Raw genomic sequence first — 25,060 nt, forward strand, 5'->3', positions numbered from 1 at the left:
GGACTCTTAGTGGGGGATATGACAAACATATGAGGTAGATTATACTCCTCTCCGGGGATTAGAAACTTCTGAGAGGTGATTTTGTATAGATATGTTGTGCCTGATCTATCATCTGCCATTTAATCAAAGAGAAAATAGATAATAAACTCATCAGCACCTTGGAGTTGTGGTTAAATTTTGATTAAATTTATTTTGGTGACAGTGTATTTCATATGGCTCTTCTTTTTCTTCCCAAAATGCTTTTTTCCATCACTCTCTTTTCCTGTCGTCCATTTTCTTCTCTCTTATCTATTTCTCTTTTTGCCTTTTACCTTCCTTCCTATCTCCCATCCTTCCTTATTTCCTCCTTCATTTTATTCTTTCTTTTATTACCTCTTTTTCATCCATCTTCTTTCTACCCAATTGACATTTTTTCTTTCATAGTTTCCTTATTAGAGTTCTAATGCATTCTTCTTTTTTTATTCTCTAGACTCAATGTATTTTATTTTATTTTTTGAGGAATCATAGATCATACAAAATGCTGCATTAAAAAAATATGAGATTCCCATATACTCCATTCCCCACACCCCCCACTTCTCCCATATCAACAACTTCTTTCATTAGTGTGGTACATTCATTGCATTTGATGAATACATTTTAGAGACTGCCACACAGCAAGGATTATAGTTTACATTGTAGGTTACACTCGCTCCAAGTCCATTCAGTGGTTTATTGCAGGATATACAATGTCCTGCATTTGTCCCTGCAATATCATTCAGGACAACTCCAACCTCCAAAAATGCCACTTAATCACACTTCGTTTTCCTTCTCCATGCCCTCAGCAACTCCAGTGGCCACTCTCTTTACATCAGTGATACAATTTTTTCCATTGCTATAGTCACAATAATTCTATAGTAGAATACCATTAAGTCCATGCCAATCCATATTTTATTCCTGCATCCTGAGGATCCTGGGATGGCGATACCCACTCCACCTCTCAGTTGAGAAGGAGGCTTTGATCCCAAATGCCTGATTCTAATGCACTCTTGTTTGTGATCTCTAGAATCCGTGAATTTCTGGAGAATTAGAAATTTAATTTCCTTTCATATTTTATCAGAAAATTAGGATCACTATTTTCCCCATTTATTTTTTATGCTAATTCTTCATCCACTATTTATCATTTTCTCTAGGAAGACCCACTACATTATGTGAGACTTTGGGAAAAGCTGAAATGTGGCTAATACGAACATATTGGGATTTTGAATATCCACGCCCATACTTACCTAATTTTGAGTTTGTTGGAGGATTGCACTGCAAGCCTGCGAAACCCTTACCTGAGGTAAGTCTATTAAATTGGAAGATTTTGTTTATTATGAGTTTATACCTGATCCTTATTTTCTTTTGAAGAACACTGTTTCAATAGCAGGCACATGTGTTAGATAAATTTGGATTGCCTTTCTGTTCTATTTTCCAGGTCGAATGTGCTCTTATGTATAATATTAAGAGGTTGACCTTTACATGGAAATTTTAAGCAGAAGAATGATAAATACACACTTGTCTTACTTACCACTGGGTTGCCAATGCAAAGTACCAGAAATGGGCTGGCTTTTATAATGGGAATTTATTTTGAGTAAGAGCTTACATTTCCAGGGCTGTAAAATGTTGAAATCAAAGCACCATAAGGCATGATTTTTGACCAAAGTAAGCTACCAGTGATCTTGGTCTCCTGACATGTAGCAATGATGGCAGCAGATTTCTCCTGAGTTCCCTGCCTTCCCCTCCAGAATCTTCTGTCTCCTGGAGGTCAGCTGTGGGCAGCCAGGCATAGGGCTTATCTCTTTCTGGGCCACCCCTCTCAGTCTCAGCGTCTCTGCTTTCTTCACAATTTCAGCTGTGGTCTATCAGGCATGTAGCTCTTCTTTTCATACTTCAGCTGCTCTGTGGGCTCAGCTTCTTGGGGGTTTCATGCTTAAGCATGGCTGCTGGTGATCCTGGAATCCTTTCCCACATGACAGGATCAAAATTGGCAGCTTTCTTTCTGTGTCTCCCTATCTGTGTCTCCATTTATATAAAGCTCCAGTAAGAGGGCAGAGATGAAACCTGAGCCACGCCTGACTGACGTACTCCAATCAAAAGGCCCACACATGCACAGAAACAGATTAGTTCAAAAACAAAATCTCTTTTTGGGCCTCAATAAATCCAAACCGCCTCAACACACCTTACTAATGTCCTTGTGGCTATCATTTAGGTGATGAACTGAGGGCGAGGAAGCTAGAGCCACAGATATCACTAGGAGACTAACAAGCGTGACACGTCTGAACAAAAATATTTACCATTATACGAAAGAGATAAAGTTACTTTCAAAAGAATTTTGGGTTAGATCCACAGATCTGGTGAGTAATAGCAAGTATTGAGGGAGGATATGAATTCCATGAGGACTCCACAAATTTTACAGAAGAATTTGTTGATTTTGGTGAATTTTACTGAGATACAGAATAATTGATGAAAAACTGTTTTGAGTTGAGCTCAATGAGTTTATTATTGAACTGTAATAAACTGTTAGTTTATTATAGTCACTGTGAGATGACTATATAATTTTCAGGTGGCATCAAGGAATCTTTGGACAGTATAAGACATCATTCTCAGCAGAAGCCAATAGAAATAGATTGAGATTCATCAGCAAAAATAGTAGGATTTATAAAAATGAGGGACACAATGTTGGACTGGTTTTTTACCAGAGCTACATTTTTGTAGTGAAAAGATAATTATATACCATACACCAAAGGATAAATGTAGTGCTAGGAATGTTGGAAGGTAACAGTATTGAGAATCAAAGAGAGTAGCAAAGAAGCATGATAAAAATATGGTACTTAATTATCAATAAGTGGTAAGAATACAAACCCCTTTTATTTGGGTTGTAGGAAAATGAGCAAAAACTCTTTAGGAATATATCAGGGTTAATGAATTTCCTAGGAGAGTTATTTATTTCTTTTTATGATCAGATGCATATTGATGTATGAAGTTTAATTTCGAGGTTCTGATTTTCCTTTTTTTACCAGTAAAGTTATAGCCAAACATTTACCAAGCTGAGAAATGGCTTTCTACTTTCAACTCATGTATTATATTACCTTTTCACTCAAAATTTTAATATCTGTAAACTGAGAAACATGGCATTCCAGAGGTGCTATAAACAATATATGACATATTTCTAGAGTGTAACATTATATAAAGTGACCCCAAACCCCGAGGCTGCTGTGCCAAACTACAAAAGTATAAGTGGTGCCTTAGGGAATTACATGTCAATTCTGAGATAAGACCCTAATTAAGACATTGTTTTCGTTTGCCAAAGGGATGTCAATGCAAAGTACCAGAACTGTGTTGGCTTTACAACTCTACTAAATAGAGGAATAACATGTATAGAGCAGCTATTGTATTTCAGGCACTATGTTTGGTGTTCCATTCAGGAAAGTTATTAATTCCCTCACTTTATGGATGAGGAAACTGAATAATTAGGATATTAAAAAACTGACTTGACATCACAAAAATATCATTGAAACAAACAAACAAACAAAGAGAAATGTGTTGGCTTTAATAAAGTGTGTTTATTTGGAGTAAAAGCTTACATTTCCAAGGCCGTGAAAAGTCCAAACCAAGGCACCATCAGAGATGCTTTCTCATCAAAGTCAAATACTGTAGATCCTGGTGCATTTGCCACGTGATGAAGCCAAATGGGCACCAATCTTTGCTGAAGTTTCAGCCTTCCCCTCTGGAATAACAGTCTCCTCTTGAGCTGCCCCATGGGAACAGCCTCTTGGGGCCTTATGCTTAAGCAACCTTCTCTCTTAGACAACAGTCTCAAGTATGCTGACTCCATTTTCCTCTCTCTATGTGAGCCCATTTGTATCAGACCCAGCAAAGGGGGTGGAGACTCAAGCTGAGTCTTGCCTCACTGAAGTGGAACAATCAAATGCCCTAAAGCAGTCTTATCACATAATCGAATCAATGTCCTCTCAACTAAATTTAATACAATCAAAGGGTATCACAACCAGAGGGACAGATTAGTTTACAAACATAATTTTCCCTTTTGGGGATTCATAAAATAATTTCAAATTGTAACAAGCATGAAGCCAGTGTTCCCTCTAGTGGAGATTTATACATCAGGATGGCAAAGAAGCACTGTATTATAATATTTTTTTCATGGTATAGCAGCAGTAACCATATTATCCTTTTCTAATATATATTATTAATTTTTCCATTTCTAATAGATTTCTTCTTATCCTGATTAATCAGGAAAAGTATAAACACAAGAAAAAAATCCCAAAACTCTCTGAAATGAGAGATGAAAAATTTAGTAATAATTCATTGTAGGAAAAATAGTTTACTAACAATTCTAGAAGCCCATTTCAGAAAGCCTTATTTGGTTTGCTTCCAAGTAATGGTGTTGTAGAATTTGAGAGAAGTTCAATTATTTGCCTATAGAAAGGCCAGGATGTAGGAATGATTTTGAGAAGGAAAAATGGTTTATTGCCAGCCGGCCCGACTTGGAAGCTCTCTGTTTCAAACCTGAGCCCCAGACAAGAATTCTGAGTTCCTTTTATACAGAGGAAGGGCTAAATCGTTCTTTGTTTCAGTGCTTAATAGGTTTGAATTAGCATATATATCTTCCACATCCTAGGTAAGCTTTTAGCATGGACCTCATACATTCTAGATAAGCTTTTAGCACATTTGGTTTGTATTTTTCTTGAATATTTAAAGTTTATAGGCGACGGACTTGGCCCAGTGGTTAGGGCATCCGTTTACCACATGGGAGGTCTGCAGTTCAAACCCCGGGCCTCCTTGACCCGCGTGCAGCTGGCCCATGCGCAGTGCTGATGCGCACAAGGAGTGCCATGCCACGCAGGGGTTTCCCTTGCTTAGGGGAGCCTCACGCCACTTGCAAGGAGAGCCCCCCATAAGGAGAGCCGCCCAGCTCGAAAGAAAGTGCAGCCTGCCTAAGAATGGCACTGCCCACACAGAGAGCTGACGCAGCAAGATGATGCAACCAAAAGAAACACAGATTCCGGAGCCCCTGACAATAACAGAAACAGACAAAGAAGATGCGGCAAATAGACACAGAGAACAGACAACCAGGGTGGGGGGGGGGGAGGGGAGAGAAATAAATAAATAAATAAATCTTTAAAATAAATAAATAAAGTTTATAGAGTTTGCATTGATAAACTGTTTCCTGGGACTGGAGTTGTTGCCATGGTTACCAAGGGCAGGGCTGCAGCCTCTCACCATCCTACACCCACAAGTCAGGACAGACAGCTTAGGTTAAGGTTATCTCCAAAGAGACAAAGAGCCTCCCACCCATAGCCCACATCAATAGCTTTACAAGGTTACAAGTAACTGGTTTGATCAGGAAGTTTAAATCTGGGGGATAAAATTGTCCATCAATGAGAAAAATACCTACCCACTTAGCTCTGCTTCTGTACAATGATTTGATTTAATGTGTTTCTTAACAATCACTGGTTATATATTTAAGTCATATATCAAAGAGATATTTCTCCTAAAGAACCTACGTGCTTCTACTTTACTGGAGACTTTCTGACAGTGGTTTTTATATTTTGCTTGACTCTTCAAGTGAAGAAAATCAGGTGATCTTTATTCTTTTCCCTTTGATGCTGTATTTTGTAATGGAGGATTTCTTTTCTCCCTGCAGGAAATGGAAGAGTTTGTCCAGAGCTCTGGTGAAGATGGTGTTGTGGTGTTTACTATGGGGTCAATGGTTCAAAACCTTCCAGAGGAAAAGGCCAATCTCATTGCCTCTGCCCTTGCCCAGATTCCACAAAAGGTTAGTTCAACCACTTAACTTTTGGGGCATTGTTTTAGTTTTTAAAAAAAACGGCCGCCTTTCTTCTACTATCCAATAACATATTGGTCCTTTCCTTCTAAGGATTCATCAGAAGTACATATTTTTCCCATATTTATGCCAAAACTCTCTCCAAAGCATTCTAAGCTTTTTAATCAAATGTTTCATAATTCTTCTACCCTTTCCCCATTATCCAATTCCAAACCCATTTCTGCATTTTAGATATTTTAAATAGCTGCACCCCATTCTCTGCTACAAAAAAATGATTTAAGTTTCCTAGCTATGAAAACAAATACAATGCAATGGTTTGGCTTGATGAAAGGAATTTATTGGCTCACAGTTTTGAGGTAAGAATTCCAAATATAGAAGTCTTCAAGTGGTGCTTTCACTCAGGACGTTGTCAATCTGGAGGTAGCTATCAGTTATTCTTGGTCCTTGGCTTTTCTGTCATATAGCAATGTACATACATCACACTGACTCTCTGAGTTCTGTTTCCTCCTGACTTCTTTCATGGTTTTTACTCTCTGTGCCTGAATTTCATTCTGCTTTATAAGGACACCTCTAATAGATTTAAGGCCCATCCTGATTCAATTTGACCACACCATAAATGACGAAACCATATCAAAAAGTCCTATTTACAATGGGTTCACACCCACAAGATTGGATTAAGATTAAAAACATGTTCTTCTAGGGTATATAACCCCATGTCACCATAAGCAGCTACTATAACAATTGGAAAGAAATGTGGTTAGAAATGCTCCTTTGACATGAAGGTGGAAACTCATTATAGAATTATCAACGTTAGCAAGAGCATTAAGTAAAATTCATTAAATATTAAAATAGCATAATTTGGAAGATTTGTCTGATCATCCTGGGAATTCCCAGGGGAATACATTTTTATAGTCATGTATTTTAAAGGCAATACACATGAAACATTAGGTTCATGCTAACATTTCAGTGTTTGAAAACAAAGACAGACTACTCCCAAAAGTTCTGAAGTATTTTGTCCTCATGGAAGAGTTGAAATAACTAAGAGTGGAGAAGTAATTATGCTCAAGAATATACTCCACATCTCTAAGCATTCTTATATCTCTGTCCAAGTGTTTTTAACAAGAAGTAGCACTCTAAAATAATTTATTCTTTCTGCATAGCAATTTCTACAGTTATAAATCATGTAAAATCTTAATAGTGTCAGGAAACAATATGCATTTTCTTTCATTTCATTGGTCCCTAGTGCAATGAAGGCCACTTGAGCCTCCACACCTTCCAGCACAAATACAGCCTTGGCTCTTACTGCACAACCAGCAATGGAGAAAGGACAGGAAGCCCTGAACTAAAGAGAAAAAGTGCACCCAGGAAAAATATGCTAGTAACAGATGCCAAGACAGCAACCAAAAATTATAATCCACCCTAAGAAACAGGAAGCTATGACCCAGTTAAAGAAACTAGATAAGCCTCCAGATGACATAAAGGGGTTGAGAAAATTAAACATAGATGTTCAAACAAATCTCCTTAATAAATTCAATAAGATAGCTAAAGAGATTAAGTATATTATGAAGACACTGGATGAGCACAAAGAAGAATTTAAAAGCCTACATAGAAAAAGAGCAGATTTTATAGTAATGAAAGGTGCAATAAATAATTTTGAAAACATTGGAATCAGGGAAATGGCCATGGCTCAAACAATTGGGCTCTTGTTTACCATATGGGAGACCCTGGGTTCATATCCCAGGGCCTCCTCATGAATGCAGGCTGGCCCATGCCTGCAGAGAGGTGATGGCTCGTGCACAAGGAGAGCTGGCACAGCAAGATGACACACAAAGGGAGACAAGCAGACACAGGAGAATGTGCAAAGAATGGACACAGAGAGCAGACAGCAAGCAAGCCACAAGGGAGGGGAGGATAAATAAATAAATAAATCTTTTTTAAAAACATTGAAATCATATAACAGCACATTTGAGGAGCCAAAATAAAGGTCAGTCAGCTTGAAGAAATGGCTTTGGGAAAGAATATACAAAAGAACAGATAAAGAAAAGAATGGAAATAATTGAACAAGGTCTCAGGGAACTAAAAGACAGCAAAAGGCATGCAAACATATGTGTCATGGGTGTCCCAGAAGGAGAAGAGAAAGGAAAAGGGGCAGAAGGAATATTTTATGAAATAATGGTAGAAAATTTCCCAGCCCTATTGAAGGGCATAGATATCCATGTCCAAGAAGCACAACATGCTCCCATCTGAAAATATCTGAATAGACCAACTCCAAGACACATATTCATCAGAATGTCAACTGCCAAAGACAAAGAGAAAATTCTGAGAACAGCAAGAGAAAAGCAGTGCATTACATATAAGGTGTACCCAATAAGATTAATTGCTGATTTCTCACCAGAAACCATGGAGGTAAGAAGACAGTGGTCTGATGCATTTAAGAGACTACAAGAGAAAAACTTCCAGCCAATACTCTTACATCCAGCAAGACTGTCTTTCACAAATGAGGGTGAGATTAGAATATTCACAGATAAATAGAGAATTCTAAGGAAGAGACCAAATTTTCAGGAAATACTAATGGGTGTCCTAGAGCCTGAAAAGAAAAGACAGGAGAGAGAGGTCTGACAGGGAGTCTAGAAATGAAGATTATATCAATAAAAGTAACTAAAAGTGTCAAAAGAGTGGTGAAAATAAAATATGACAGATAAAACTCAAATAGTCAGGAATAAACTTAACCATGTTGTAAAGCACTTGTATTCAGAAAGCTGCAACTCAGTGTTAAAAGAAATCAAAAATGGTATAAATAACTGGAAGAAGATTCCATGCTCATGGATTGGCAGACTAAATATCATTAAGATGTCAATTCTACTTAACTTGATATACAGATTCAATTCAATCCTGATAAAAATTCCATCAGAATTGAAAAAAAATTGAAAGCACAATTATCAAATTCATTTGGAAGGGTAAGGGGTCCTGAACAGCCAGAAACATCATAAAAAGGAAAAGTGGACCCTCATCTCCAGACTTTAAATGGTAAAAAGAGCATGGTACTGGCATAAAGACAGACACATAGACCAGTGCATCAAATTTATGGTTCAGAAACAGATCCTCACAGGTATGGTTAAGCGATTTTTGACTAGTCTGTCAAACCCACACAGCTTGGGCAGAACCATCCGTTCAACAAATGGTGCTGAAAGAATTGGATATCCATAGCCAAAACAAGGAAAGAGGACCTCTATCTTACACCTTATCCAAAAATTGACACAAAATGTATCAAAAATCTGAAAATAAAAGCAAGAAACATAAAACTTCTAGAAGAAATTTTAGAAATGTATCTTCAAGTCCTGGTGGTAGGTGGTGGGTTCTTAAAGGAGATAAGAGAAGGACTGAGTGGACTACTGGTGTTTACTGTATATAGAAGTTTTAATTAGCTTTACTGTAAAACTGTGGAAATGGGTAGAGTGGATGGTAAAACACAGTGAGTGACAGCTAATTTATAAATGGGGATGTGACTGAATATGATAGTCCAGGTATGTAAATGCCAATTGACAAAATGCTAGAGAATATCTAGGAACTGAATATCACAGTAAATCAAGAGGTAGATGAGAATTTTGGTTGATGGTACAGATGCAAAAGTGTCCTTTGTGAGCTAGAGCAAATGTATATCACTACTGCAGGGTGTTGGGAATGTGGAGAAGCATGGGAAAAATATACAGCTGGAGTGACCCATTGACTGTGGTTAGCAGTAATAATATAATATTCTTGCATCTATGTGAAAGATGTACTGTATTGATATTGTGGCAGTATGAAAAATGTGAGCCAAATGTATGCTATGGACATGGTAACAATCATATAGTATTATCTATCGGTAGCAAATGTTCTACCACATTGTGGTGTGTTAATGGTGGGAGGGGGGGTTGTTTCAGAATTCTGCACATGTGCACGATTGTTTTGTAAGTTTATGATTTCTGTCATAAGAAATATATTTTAAAAATAATAATAGGGTGAATTGGGGGAAAACATACTAAATGTAAGATACAGACTATGACTAGTAATGAGATTTTGACAATATTCTTTCATAATTTGTAACAAATGACTCACAACAATGCAAGATGTTGGTGGAAGGTTGATGTGTGGGACTCCTGCATGATGTTATGAATGTTTGCTTTCTAACTTATGACTTTTAATATATACTTAATTGTTTATATATGTTCATATGTAAATGATATAATAATAATAATAGAGTAGGTTGGGAGAAAATGCTTTGGTTAAAAGTAATATTTTCACAATGCTCTTTAATCATTTGTTTAAAAGGTTAACAATAATGCAAATTATTGTTTGTAGGGTGAGTTATGACGGTCCTGTATGAAGTTATATATTTTCGCTTTATAAGTTCACAACTATTTTTATACACTTATTGTTTATATATGAGTGATATACTTCAATAAATTAATTAAAAAATACATTTGAGGCATACAATAGCAGATTTGAACTGATAGAAGAAAGAAGAAGTGATATAAAAGATAGAATAGCTGAAATTGAAGAGAGAAAAGAACAAAGAGAAAAAAGAACAGGAAAAAAATGAGCAGGGGATCAGGGGGTGAATGTTAACATGGAATAGAACAATATATGAGTCATGGGTGTTCCACAAGAAAAAAAAAGAGGGGCAGAAAGTGTATTTGAGGAAATAATGGATGAAAATGTCCCAATTTTCATGAAAGAAATGAGCTTACATGTTCAAGAAGCACATCATACCCCTTTCAGAATAAATTTTTTAAAAATCTACTCCACGCACATGCTACTCAGACTGTCAGATGTCAAAGAGAAAGAGAAAATTTTGAAAGCAACAAAGGAGAAGCAAACCATCACATACAAGGGATGTCCAGTAAGACATAGTGTGGATTTCTCATCAGAAACCATGGAGGTGAGAAAGAGAGTAGTACAATACAATTATGATACTGAAAGAGAAAAACTTCCAGCAAGAATTCAGTAGCCAAAAAAATTGTCTTTCAAATATAAAGGTGAGTTTTAAATATTCACACATAAACAGAAACTAAGAGAGTTTATAACAAAGAGTGTGACTTTGCAGGAAATATTAAAGGGAGCCTACCAGGTAAGGAGAAAAAACAGGAAACAGAGACTTGGAGGAGAGTATAGAAGACAAGAATAACATAAAGGGGAGCAGTTTTGGCTCAAGCAGTTGAGTAAGTGATTCCTATATGGGAGGTTTCAGGTTTGGGTCCCAGTACCTGCTATAAACAAAAATCAAACAACAAGCAAACAAATGTAAAAGAAAAAGAAACCAACAACTAAGAGGAGCCAAGGAGCTCAGTGGGTGAGTGCTAGCTTCTTGTATATGAGGTCCAGGGTTCAATCTCAGCCCCAATACCTCACAAAGAAATTAAAAAATCACAGAAAGGAACATCAAGAGTAAAAAGAAGGAAATATGATACAAATGAAAACAAAAGAATAAAATGATGGAGGTAGAAAATACATTTACAGTAACATCATTGAGTATGAATGGACTAAACTCCTCAATCAAAAGATATAGGTTGATGGAATGGATAAAAAAAAAAAAAGAATATGAGCCACCCATTTGCTGGGGCGCCTAGGAGGCCATCGGGCACGCTGGTGGGCAGCATGTGCCTGGTGATGCTGCCGTAGGTGCCGCTGGGCCCTGTGGAGAAGGACGCAGCCAGGAGTGCGCTGTTCAGCTCGGCGCCTTGCAGAGCGTAGCCTGTGCTAGTGCTGGTGCAGGGCCCACTCTTAATGAATTGTATGTTTATTAACATGTATTAATTAAATTGATTTTTATTTTTAAAAAAGGGACAACAGATCAAGAAGAAATAACAGTCATAAATAACTATTTCATATGTTAAAAAACAGGGCAATCCACCAGGAAAAAATAGCAGTTATAAATATCTACGTACCTAACCAGGTGCCCCAAATACATAAACTCTGGGAAAACTAAAGGTAGAAATAGACATCTCTACAATAATAGTTGGAGACTGCAACACACCACTCACATAATTAAATAGAACAACTAGACAAAAGATCAATAAGGAAACAGAGAAGTTGAACAACATGATAAGCAATCAAGATCTAACAAACATATACAGAAAATTACACCCACACTCAGCATGTTATACAGTCTTCTCAAGTGCTCATGGATCTTTCTCTAGGATAGGCCACATGTTAGGTCACAAGGTACATCTCAGTAAATATAAAATGATTGAAACTATGCAAAGCACCTTGTCAGGTCAAAATAGAATGAAACTGAACATTAGTAAAATACGGGAAACGGGAAATTTGCAAATGTGTTCGGGCAAAACAATGTACCCCTAAATAATCAGTAGGACAAAGAAGAAACTGTAAGATAAATTAGTATCTATATTGAGACAAGTGAAAACAGGAACAAAATTGATGGCAAACAGCAAAGGCAATGCTGAAAGGGAAATTTATTTCTGTAAATACCTATATTAGAAACAAAGAGCTAAAATAAAAGATCTAACTGAACAACTGGAGAAACTAGAAAAAGATCAACAAACCATTGCCAAAGTAAACAGAAGGAAAGAAATAACAAATATTACAGCAGAAATAAATGAAATTGAGAACAAAAAAACAATAGAGAAAATGAACAAAACCAAAACTTGGTTCATTAAGAAGATCAATAAAATTGACAAATCTTAGCTGGAATAACAAAGATAAAAAGAGAGAAGATGCAAATAAATAAAATCATAAAGGAAAGAAATGAAGTTATTGTTAGATTAAAAACTCACTGGGGAAGTGGAATTGGCCCAGTGGTTAGGGCGTCCATATATCACATGGGAGGTCCACAGTTCAAACCCCGGGCTTCCTTGACCCGTGTGGAGCTAGCCCATGAGCAGTGCTGATGCGCGCAAGAATGCTGTGCCACGCAGGGGTGTCCCTGCATAAGGGAGCCCCATGTGCAAGGAGTGCACCCTGTAAGGAGAGCTGCCCAGCGCAAAAGGAAGTGCGGCCTGCCCAGGAATGGTGCTGCACACATGGAGAGCTGACACAAAAAGATGATGCAACAAAAAAGGAACACAGATTCCCATGCTGCTGACAACAACAGAAGTGGACAAAGAAGAACATGCAGCAAATAGACACAGAGAACAGACAACTGGGGCGGGGGAAAGGGGAGAGAAATAAATAAAAATAAATAAATCTTAAAAAAAAAAAAAACCTCACTGGGATGGAGACCAACATGATTGCAGACAGAAATTTTATTGGGAAGCTCTCCCAATGGAGGGAGCATGGTGGGGTCTGAACAGAGACTTCAGCGTCCCTCTGGTAAAAGCCATCATGAATTTATACAGCACATCTATAGGCGGGAGCATACATAGTCAGTGGGAATGGGCTGGGGCTTGTGAAAGACATGAGGGCCAATAGGGATGACTAGGGGCTGGTGGGCTACGGGTAGTGAATTTTGGGATGTGGGGGGGTTGGTGGTGTCATGTGGCTCCTTTGTCTGTTCTTGTGAGGAAATGATCTGTATCTGAACACATAGAACTGGGTGGGACCTGTTCTATGTCAAGGGAATGCAAGTTTCTGTTTGCTAACCATTGTAAACCTTGTGATCAGTTAATCATTATAAACCTTGTAAGGGAAAAACCTCTAACAGTTATGACTGACCCCACAGAAATAAAAAGGATCATAAGAGGATATTATGAGAAACAGTATGCCAACAAACTAGACAACCTAGATGAAATGGACAAATTCCTAGAAATGCACAAACAACCTACAACAGACGCTACAAGAAATACAAGAACTTAACAAACCAATCACATTTAAAGGGATTGAATCAGTCATAAAAAACTGCCAACAAAAAAAAATTCCAGGAGCAGAGAACTTCACAGGTGAATTCTACCAAGCATATTGAGAAGAAATAACAAGAAGCCTGTTTAAAATCCTGCAAAAAAGTATCCAATACATTTTATGAAGCCAGTCACCCTAATACCAAAGCCAGACAAGGATACTACAAGAAAATAAAATTACAGCCCAATCTCTCTAATGAACATAGATGCAATCATTCTCAATAAAATACTTCCAAATAGAATCTAACAACTTATCAAAAGACTTATACACCACAATCAAGTGGGATGTTTTTCCTTTCATGCAAGGGTGGTTCAACATAAGAATATCAATTAACATAATTTGTCACATTAACAAATTGAAGGAAAAAACCACATGATCGTCTCAACCAATGCAGAACAGGCATTTGACAAAATCCAGTATTCTTTCTTGATAAAAACACTTTGAAAGACAGGAATAGAAAGAAAATTCTTCACTGTGATAAAGGGCATATATAAAAAACCACAGCCAACATCATATTCATGGGAAGAGATTGAAAACTTTTACTCTAAGCTCAGTAGCAAGACAAGGATACCTATTGTCAACATTGTTATTCCACATTGTACTAGAAGTTCTAGTTAGACCAATTAGACAAGAAAAAATAAATAAAAGGCACCCAGATAGGAAAAGAGGAAGTAAAAATCTCAACTTCGTGGATGACATGATCCTATATTTAGAAAATTCTGAAATTCCTGAAAAAGCTACGAGTGCTAATAGATGAGTTCAGCAATGTGGCACAATACAAGATCAAAACACAAAAAGCAGTAATGTTTTTGTACACTAGTATTGAACAATCTGAGGATGAAATCAGGGATAAATTCCATTTGCAATAGCAACAAAAAGACCCAAATACCTAGGAATCAATTTAGCCGAAGAAGTAGAACCTATATATACAAAACTACAAAACAGTGCTAAAAGAAATCAACGAAGGGAAGCGGACTTGGCCCAGTGGTTAGGGCATCCATCTTCCACATGGGAGGTCCACAGTTCAAACCCTGGGCCTCCTTGACTCATATGGAGCTGGCCCATGCACAGTGCTGATGCATGCAAGGAGTGTCCTGCCATGCAGGGGTGTCCCTGTGTAGGGGAGCCCCATGCGCAAGGAGTGTGCCCCCTAAGGAGAGCCTCCCAGTGCAAAAGAAAGTTCAGCCTGCTCAGGAATGGTGCCACACACACGGAGAGCTGACACAACAAGATTACACAACAAAAAGAAAACACAGATTCCCATGCCACTGACAACAACAGAAGCAGACAAAGAAGAACACGCAGCAAATAGACACAGAGAACAGACAACTCGGGGCGGGGGAGGGGAGAGAAAAAAAGAAGAAATCAATGAAGACTTAAACAAATGGAAAGATATTCCAAGTTCATGGATTGGAACACTAAATATCTTGAAGGTGTCAATCCTACCCAAACTGATTTATACATTCAATGTCAGTCAAAATTCCAACAGTCTACTTTACAGAAATAGAAAAGGCAATTACCAAACTCATTTGGAAGGTAAAATCCACCTGAATAGCCAAAAGCATTCTAAGAAAGAAAAGTGATATGGGAGAAATTTCACTGCCTGACCTTGAGACATATTACAAAGCTACAGTTGTCAAACAGAATGGTAGATCCTAGCAATGAAAGAACTATTATGATGGATGTGGAGGTATTAGTCACTGGAGGTTCTGAAGGGTGGGAGAGGGAAAAACAGGTATAATTTGGGGACATTTTCAGGACAATGTCATTCTTAATGACATTGCAATGACAGATATAGGCCATTGTATGTCTTATAATGACTTGCAAAAATATACGGGTGAGAGTGTCAACTACAATGCAAACTATAATCATCACTTACTGGCAATGCCCCAAGATGTGTTCATCAATTTTGGCAAATATACCACACTAATGAAGGATGTTGTTGATCTGGGGAAATGTGGGAGGAATCCCCTATTTTTGTGTGTGTAATACTTGTGTAATCTAAGTTTCTTACAAAATAAAAAAGTATATTAAAAAAAAAATAATGAGCTCAAAAAGGAACGTGTTTGTAACAGGACTGAGGGAGGATGAGAGAAATAGATTTTTATCTCATTTCAAATGAGGAAACAGAAACCTAGTGGCCCACTTTCTACCAGAACCAACACCAACAAGTTTTTTTAACCAAAATCAAACATGTATAGTGAAGTTACATCTTCGGTATAAAGCAATGTGTAGATTAAAACTTCTATCAATTATTTCAGAGTAAAAATGGTATGTGCTTTCCCACTTACAACTTAGATGATCAAGATATGTTAAATTGAGATACAGAAAGCACAGTCAGAAGGTTATGTGAGAGGTGCTAATTGCCCTGGGAATTAAATACAATCTGATAGAAAACAAAAACAAAAACCCAGCATGGTACTGGCATAAAGATAGGCACATCAATCAGTGGAATAGAATTGAGAGTCCAGAAATAACCATGTTAATGGGATAAAACTGTCTCTTCAACAAAGAGTGCTAGGAAAATGGATATACATAACAAAACAATGAAGGAGGTCCCCTATCTCATTCCCTTTAGAAGAATCAACTCAAAATGGATATAAAAGCCAGGACCATAAAACTTCTAGAAGAAAATATAGAAAAACATCATAAAGACCTTGTGGTAGGTGGTGGTTTCTTGGACCTTACACCCAAAGCATGAGCAACAAAAGAGAAAAAAATAGACAAATGAGACCTCCTCAAAATTAAATATCTTGCATGTCAAAGGACTTTATCAAAAGTGTGAAAAGGCAGCCTAGCCAATGTGAGAAAATACTTGGAAATCCACATATCCATGATATATAAAGAGATGCTGCAACTCAACAATTAAAAGACAAACTGCCTGATTAAAAAATGAGCAAAAGACTTGATAGCCATTTGTCCAAAGAAGAAATACAAATGGCAAAAAACACATGAAAAAAATGTTCAACATCACTACTGATCAGGGAAATACAAATCAAAGTTATGAGATATAATTTCACAACTATCAGTATGGTCAGTTTCAAAAAGACAGAGAACTACAGGGGTTGGAGAGGATGTGGAGGGAAAGGAATATTTATTCACTGTTGGTAGGAATGTAGAATGGCATAGCCACTGTAGAAGGCTCGTTGGCAATTCCCAAGGAAGTTGAATATAGAGTTGCCATGTGACCCGGCAAAACCACTACTGGCTATATACCAGAAGAACTGAGAACAGTGACACAAACAGACATCTGCATGGCAATATTCACAGCAGTGTTATTCGTGATTGCTAATAGATGGAAGCAACTCCAGTGTCCACCAACTGATGAATGGATAAACAAATTATGGTGTATACAAACAATGGAATATTATGCAGCTTGTAAAGCATATGATAACTTGGATGAACCTGGAGGACATTATGTTGACTGAAGCAAGTCAGACACAAAAGGACACATACTGTATGATTGTGCTACTGTGATCTAAATATATTGGGTAATATCATAGAGTTACTAACTTGAATATGGGTCACCAGAAAGTAGACTGAAGTTAGCGAATGGAAACTGAGGGTTAACTTGTTCAGACTGGTTAGAAAAAAAGAAGAAAAATGTGTGTTAAGTTTTGGAAATGAAAAGAAAAGATACATAATGTTTGTGTCTAACAGTACAATTATATGGGTATGACAGTGGTTTAAACCCAAAGTCTAAGGTCATGTATATTAATAAAAGGAAAGCTAAAAAATATAGCATAGGAGTACATAGCACAGTAATAAAGCATGTGGAATATGAATATGACTAGGGCGCTTCCATCTTCACCCTGGCCAGTCTAACACCAACCTACAAAACTGAGCCAAGCCAGGCTTGAGCTGCAACACTGAGGGCACTTCCAGCTGATGCCTCAACTGAGTTTGAGTGGCAGCACTGAACTGTGATCAAATATATGTTTTACTGTACTGAGAAAAAAAAAAAGGATATGGGTAACATTGCATATATAAGACTATTTTTCTTTGAAACTGAACTAATACATGTTAACACTACAAGATGTTATCAGACAAAAAAAAAAAAAACATTATGCTTAGTAAAAGAAACCAGACACAAAGTGCTACATATTATATGGTTCCATTTATATAAAATGTAAATATAAATATAAATCAACGTATAAAGATGAAATTAAATTAGTTGTTATATAAGTCTGGGGAAGGAGAGAGATTGAGAAGTGACTGCCAAGAGGTGTGGGATTTACTTCTTACAGTAATGAAATTGTTCTAAAATCTTTTGAAGTGATGAATGTACAACATTTGTGATTATACTAAAAGCCATTGATTGTACACTTCAGATAGATTATATAGTATATGAATTTATCTCAATAAAACTTCTCTAAATAAATAAGTGTGCAAGATTAGCCAGAAATAGTAGTTATGTACAGCAAGGAAGCATAAACAAATTGAGAGGTGAAGAAATTCATTGTATTATTTATTTATTATTATTGTTGAAATAATTAAAATGCTCAAATAATTTTTGAAGAGATGTACAACTATGTGATATATGATTATACCAAATGCCATCGATTGTAAAAACAAATGAAAAAAAAAAAAAACCTTTAGCATGCATTTACCTGTACTGTTTTAATTTATCACAAGTCCTTTTTGTCCATATATATTATTTCTTTTCAAAGACAGGACTTATATGTTGTGTTTTGTATCCCTGAGCCTTAGTAGAATTCCTGGAAAGTGATGAAGTTTCAGTGTATATTAATGGAATGAACCAAAAGAGTTAAAAATAAATTTCTCAAAATTTATTTCATTTTAACAACTAAAAAAGTAATTTCAAACAATCCTACTACTTCTTTCACTGTTTGCAAAGAAACCATTTTTCACCACTCGCATCTAAAATCTGAAGTAGGGTGAAAAATGTGATTTTGTGTTTTGTCAATGCTCTAAATCCTTGTCATTATCTTGTATTTTACTTGTGAAAAAAAATGCATTTTCTCCCACAGGTTTTGTGGAGATACCAAGGGAAGAAACCAATCACATTAGGAAGCAATACTCGGCTCTATGAGTGGATACCTCAGAATGACCTTCTTGGTAAGGCTATGGGGAAGAACAGCTATAGAGTTCAATATGAGTGACAAGTTGAGGACCTGTTCAACAGCAAAGAAATTCAAGACTTATTTAATAATTGTAAGGCTTCATATTTTGCTTCCTGTATTAAAGCACATGTAGGTATATAATTACCCACTAAATTTGCAGAATCATGCTTCCTAAGGTTGACAGAAGTCATCTTCAGGTTCAGACTCCTTACCCTTCAAGTTTCAGGCTCAGTTCAGATAACATCTCTCCTGTAAAACTTTCCATGGCAATACAAAGGGGTTAAGCCAGTCTTTCCTAGGTTGCATTTTCTGTGCTAGCAATGCACCATGTTCTTAGCTTGTAAAGAAAATGCTTCTTTCTTAAGTGATTAATCCTGTTGCCTGTCTGTCTCTGAAATTGTATTAATATATTATAATGAAAATATCTCCCACTTCTAACTCCATCCCCAAACTAGGTCATCCCAAAACTAAAGCTTTTGTCACTCACGGTGGAATGAATGGGCTCTATGAAGCTATTTATCACGGGGTCCCTGTGGTGGGAATTCCTATGTTTGCTGATCAGCCTGATAACATCGCTCACATGAAGGCCAAAGGAGCAGCTGTGGACGTGGACCTCAACACAATGACAAGTGCAGATTTGCTCGGAGCTTTGAGAACAGTCATTAATGAACCTTCGTAAGTACTCCTGCTTTCTAAAGGGTCACCACGGATGTGTTAAGCATCATAGTAGAAAACACCCAGGGGTAACCTGAAAGGGTGTTCAGAAGCACCTTCTTCTCCCTCCACCCCATTCCCCATCCCACACTGGGGCCTGGAAATGTTGCATCCTTGAGCACACTTCAGTCCAAGCCTGCCCTGTCAGGACTGTTGTCTACTTTCGAAAATATACAATAATTTCTGAGATGCATGTGAAATGGCTGATGACAGGATGGAACCTACCCACCCCACTCTCTCCTGCCACTAGGGAGAGACATCAGACCACGAGCAATAAGGCCCAGGAGGACCCCTGACTCAAACTTCACTTCTCTGGAGGCCTCTGGCACAGAGCAGCCTTCTCATAGCCTAAAGCTGCAGATTTGTGCTCTAGCCATAGAAACACTCTTCAGTGCCGGCTTCTTCAGAAACCCGATGCAGTAAATATCTGTAATTCATAGAAAACAGATGGTTGCTCTATAGACGAAAGGTGGAGGAAGAGGTCCCACATCCCCCAACTGGGCAATGGGCAGCACCTCAATGAGTTTGCACACCCCTCGGCCCTACCTTCCTGACTCATGGAAGGAGAGTGTGTGAAAGCATAAGGCTGAGCTGGACAGCGGCAGCCAGGCTCTGTTGGCTCACCTGGCTCCTCCCCCTGCAGTTCCCCAGGCCCTGCCCCAAAGCCTAACCCCAAAGTAAACTGCCCTAAGAAGTTGAAAGTGATCTCCCAAAGGCCTGGCCTGTGAACAGAGCCTCCCTTGCCTGGAATGAACAAGGCAGAGGGGTGTTTTCCAATCTACTCTTAAAACAGAATGTAATGTTTGTAAATGGTTCATTTTCAAATAACCACCATAATATGACAATATGTTACATTTCATTAGTCTTACATTTTTTGAGTCTTTTACTATATTTGAAGAGATTCGATGTTTGCCATTATTCTCCAGTTAGAGAATCTTTGTAACAAATTATATTTGGATTGCTTTTTTTCTGTGTATTATGTAGGTTTTTAAATTTTATTTCGAATTTTTATATGATGTTTAGCAATGTTTGTTGTATTTACGTGAAAATGACCACTCTTTGAGTATAATAAACTTAGTTCTCACTTTCTTTCCTTCACAAACTAGTAAATATTACTCACAGAACTCTGCCTTAATTAGTTACTTTAAAATTGTAGGTCAGCTCAACCATTTCCATTTTTCAAAGATTTTTATTTTTTGACTGAAAAAAAGTAATTTTTCTAATTTGAAAATGAGTTGTTATATATCCTTATGAATCACCTCATTCATTTGCTCCTGGGTTATAATGTGTTCTGAAACACTGCAAATCAAGATAATAAATAATTCAATTTCCCTCCTCAGAAATTTCCTTTTTGCTTATAATTTATTAGAATAGCTTTTCCTTTCTATTTTTCTTCTCTACTTCAGAGATATCAGGTTACAGTTTCCTTTTGTTGAAGTATTTTGCTCTTCCTCTATTATTTTCTCTGTAATTATTCTAATCAATGTCTGTCCTCTTAATTCACAGTGATTCTGTCTTTCCTAAGAATTGGTAAATTAACCTTTTTTGCTTAAGCATTGCATGCTCTTTCTACTTTCTTTATTAATTTAGTAACAATCTTAAATTTTATCCATTTGCCTTCAGTTACAAAGAGAACATTATGAGATTATCAAGAATTTACCATGATCAGCCTGTAAAGCCCCTGGATCGAGCAGTCTTCTGGATTGAGTTTGTTATGCGCCATAAAGGAGCCAAGCATCTTAGACCAGCAGCACATGACCTCAGCTGGTTCCAGTACCACTCTCTGGATGTCATTGGGTTCCTGCTGGCCTGTGTGGCAACTGCTCTATTCTTGGTCACAAAATGTTGTTTGTTTTGCTGTCAAAAACTTAGTAAAATAGGAAAGAAGAGAAAGAGGGAATAGATCCTTCCATTTTGGCAAAAAACAAAATGGGTTAATTCTGTTTATACTAGGTACAACAAGGTTAGAGAGAACATTTTATCTCCTTCCTTTTATCAGATTTACTATTCTATGACATTAGCCTGGTGGCAATGGCCCAAATTCAATAGATCATGATCTAGTGAGATAGTCTTATTCTTTCTTTTTTTTTTTTATGCATCTTTTCCTTTCTCATCCCACTTTCCTGACACAGGGGAACTTAAGATGTACTATTTGTAAAGTCAATATTTTCATTTTTTAACCTTAAGTGTCATGCTGAGTAGCAAAATGGTGACTCCTGGAGAATGCAAAATATGTAAGCTGAATTCAAAGGATATAGGTAATGGAGCTGACTAAATTCTAATGTTCTTATACACCATGCAAATCAGGGACACACTCTAGAAGATTAGCTTATTATGAGAAAATTAATCATTTCATTTTTTTTCAAATAAAAATAACCACCTCTCTTTGTCACATGTTGCTAGAATTAAAGCCTGAAGAGATAATAACTGTTATAGAGCATCATAGTGTGAAAGGTTTACAATATTTACTTGGAGTTCCTCTCAACTATCTTGATCTATGTTTCAGTCTTTAGCTAACAAATATTCTTGTGACCCTATATTTGCAAGAGACATTTCTGGGTAATGCATTTAAACAATAAAGAAAACCAATGAGTTATTACTTTTTTTCAGGGAGAGAAAATATCAGCAATTTTTAAAATGTGAACATATAATATTCTGAGAAAAAATACATCAAATATTTTACTTATGTTATAGAAATAGACAATAGAACATCAACCATAGAATAGAAAAATTAGAATTAAATCTTGATATTATATTTAAAATATTCATAATTCACATGAATATTCATAATCCCTAATCACTATATATTTTTGAAGTTATACATTGTGAGAAAAAGAAGAAATAGTTGCTCTGAACTTAAGATCATTATATTGTTTTCTTGCCCCTATATTCTACAAAAGTAAACTCATCAATTAAATTTCATTTCGCTAAGTTGTTATGATACTGATGATTTCTTGACCAAGAATTTGGTATATTAAATATTTATAAATGTAAAGCTCTCAAATAAGACAAATATGTGTATATTTTAGTTACTTTGACTAATTTGCCAGATATATTAAAGCTTTCAGTTCTTACTCTCTTTTAATTTCAATGAGATACCTACTTAAATATTTAATTTTAGAGTTCCAAGATGGCAGAGTAGGAAGCAACAGGATGTGCTCTCCTTCCTGAAGCTGCAGGAAAGTAGGTAAACATGGGCAATACAAAAGATTTAGAATAAGTAGAACCAAGTGTCAAGGAGGACCCCTAACACAAAGCCACACAAAAATAAAACCCTAGGCAAGAGAGAGAGAAACTGACCAACAGAATAAACCCAACAAAATAAATAGATGCCTAGACATCAGCAAAAACTTACAAGACATACTAAAAATCAGGATATATGGCCCAGACAAATAAACAAAGTAAAAAGCAGGATAAGAAGTAGAATGTGGAACAACTAATCAAAGATGTCCAAACAAATGTAAATCAATTCAATGAGATGAGGGAAGCGATAAAAGATATTGAGACAATGGGTGAAAATAGAGAAGAAATTATAAACATACATAATAAAATACAGACCATTGGTATGAAAGGTATAATGGAAGACACTAAAAATGCACTAGATTCATACAAGAGCATATTTGAACAGGCAGAAAAATGAATTAGTGAAGCAGAAACAAGGACATCTGAAGTCATTGAGATAGTAAAATAGACCAAAAAATGGGGAAAAAAATTAGCAGGGACTGAGGTAACTGAATGATAGCACAAAATATGCAAATACATGCATTACGCAATACATCTCCCAGGGGGAGAGAAGGGAAAAGGGGCAGAAGGAATGTCTGAGGAAAAAGTGGCAGAAAGTTTGTAAACTCTTTTGAGGAGTATGGATCTACATGTCCATGAAGTGCAGCACACTCCAAACAGAGTAAATCCTAGCAGACCAATTCTAAGACACTTACAAATCAGATTGTCAAATGCCAAAGATAAAGAGTTTCCTGAAAGCAGCAAGAGAAAAAAGATACATCATATATAAGGGATGCTGAAGTCATGGAAGTGAGAAGGAAACGATATGACATAGTCAAGGTGTCAAAGTACTAAAATAAAAGATTGCCAGCCAAGAATGCTAGACGGAAAGCTAGAGGATAAACAGGCAACTGTATAATTCTGTGAACTCAAGGTGGTCAAGAATTGTAGTTAAGAATATAAATACAAAAGTATCCTTTCAGGATCTGTAACAAAGATACATCTCCTGGACAGGGTATTGATAGTGGGAAGATACATGGGGAAACTGCACTTATTGCATCCTTCCCTGGTTGATGAATGTGTTCATATTGTCTTAGGGTGTTTTCTCAGTGGGTGGAGACCCACACAGTAACCAACAAAACATTTAACTCCCATCCTGGGAAGTCCTACTGCTTTGTCAATTAGAGTGACAAAAAATATCTAGAGTTTATAGAAAGTGCCTAATAAAAGAAAACAGGCTAATATGCCAAGTCTTCTATTTTAATCTTTGTTCCTATGACTCTTATTCTGTAAAATTAAAACTCAGTCTAAAAATAACTAATGCCTAAGTGTTACCTCCTGAAAACCTACAGATCTCTAGTGTGACCTCTCTCTAAGCCAAACTTAGGAAATAAATTCACTACCTTACCCACAATGGGGACATGACTCCCTGGGGATGATCTTCTGTGGCACATAGGTATTATTACCAAGCACAACCACCGATGCTTTTGGAAAAAGACCTTAACAAAAAGGGGTAAACTTTTTTTAAAAAAGAATTTTAATTGCTAAGTGATATCAAAGTGATATCCAAGCTGAGATCATTCCGGGATTATGCTTATGAAAGTCTCAAACAGATTTCACTACTGCCGCAGTAAGCAAAGCCTCAAATAAGAGGGCACCTGAGGGCTCCAAGCACATCTGGATAACAGAGGCAAGGCACACAACTGCAAGAAATCAACATACCCTTGGCAGGACCTATTTGAGAATATAAAATAATTCTTATTTCCCCAATATAACATAGTTATACTCATTTATAATTCCTGTGCTCATGATTCTTCAATTTCTTTTATTTGAAACTATACTTTTATAAACCATAATTTATAAACTATAATTTTCAGTATACCATTAATCATATCTCCCAGAGACTTAAACAATATGAATTGCTCATATGCCAGTTGAGCCCTGAATCACACACAGCAGAGTAGTAGCCAACTCCTACTCTCCAGGTCTTCGGGCTTGCCCTGGGCAATCTGCAAAATGATGACAATGGACAAGTCCCATTCCAAAAGGTAAGGAGTATCTATATCTGCAAGAAAAACAATTCCATCCATCTGCCCCATAATATATAAGTGCCCTCTCAGCCTGAAGCAATCAGAATGGGCATCATCCTAAATCCCTCCAGATTGAGGAATGTACAAACATAAAGGAGGAGTGTAACAAGGGCCAAAGCAGAGTTATTTTTATTGGAGTTGTTACCTTGTGCTAACAGAAGAACATGTAGAACATGTAGAAATTTATATAAAGATATGGGTTGCCAGGAGTTCAGATAGGAGGGGTAGGATGAATAGGTGGAACAAGGAGCATTTTTAGGGCAGTGAATTTGTTCTATATGATGTGACAATGACAG

General features: G+C 36.9%; 1 protein-coding gene across 1 annotated transcript in view; it reads left to right on the forward strand.

Annotated features, from left to right (window-relative positions):
• LOC101429936 (UDP-glucuronosyltransferase 2A3-like) overlaps positions 1-23,991 on the forward strand; it is a 46,157-nt gene extending 22,166 nt beyond the window's left edge. The window contains exons 2-6 of the mRNA XM_004478343.5: positions 1,170-1,318; positions 5,681-5,812; positions 18,646-18,733; positions 19,194-19,413; positions 21,076-23,991. Coding sequence (XP_004478400.2) covers positions 1,170-1,318; positions 5,681-5,812; positions 18,646-18,733; positions 19,194-19,413; positions 21,076-21,355 — 869 coding nt within the window. The 3' untranslated portion in view covers positions 21,356-23,991. The remainder of the gene's footprint in view (positions 1-1,169; positions 1,319-5,680; positions 5,813-18,645; positions 18,734-19,193; positions 19,414-21,075) is intronic.
• Positions 23,992-25,060: the final 1,069 nt, after the last annotated feature.

This window comes from Dasypus novemcinctus, chromosome 1 (genome assembly GCF_030445035.2).
Source record: "Dasypus novemcinctus isolate mDasNov1 chromosome 1, mDasNov1.1.hap2, whole genome shotgun sequence".
NCBI lineage: Eukaryota > Metazoa > Chordata > Mammalia > Cingulata > Dasypodidae > Dasypus > Dasypus novemcinctus.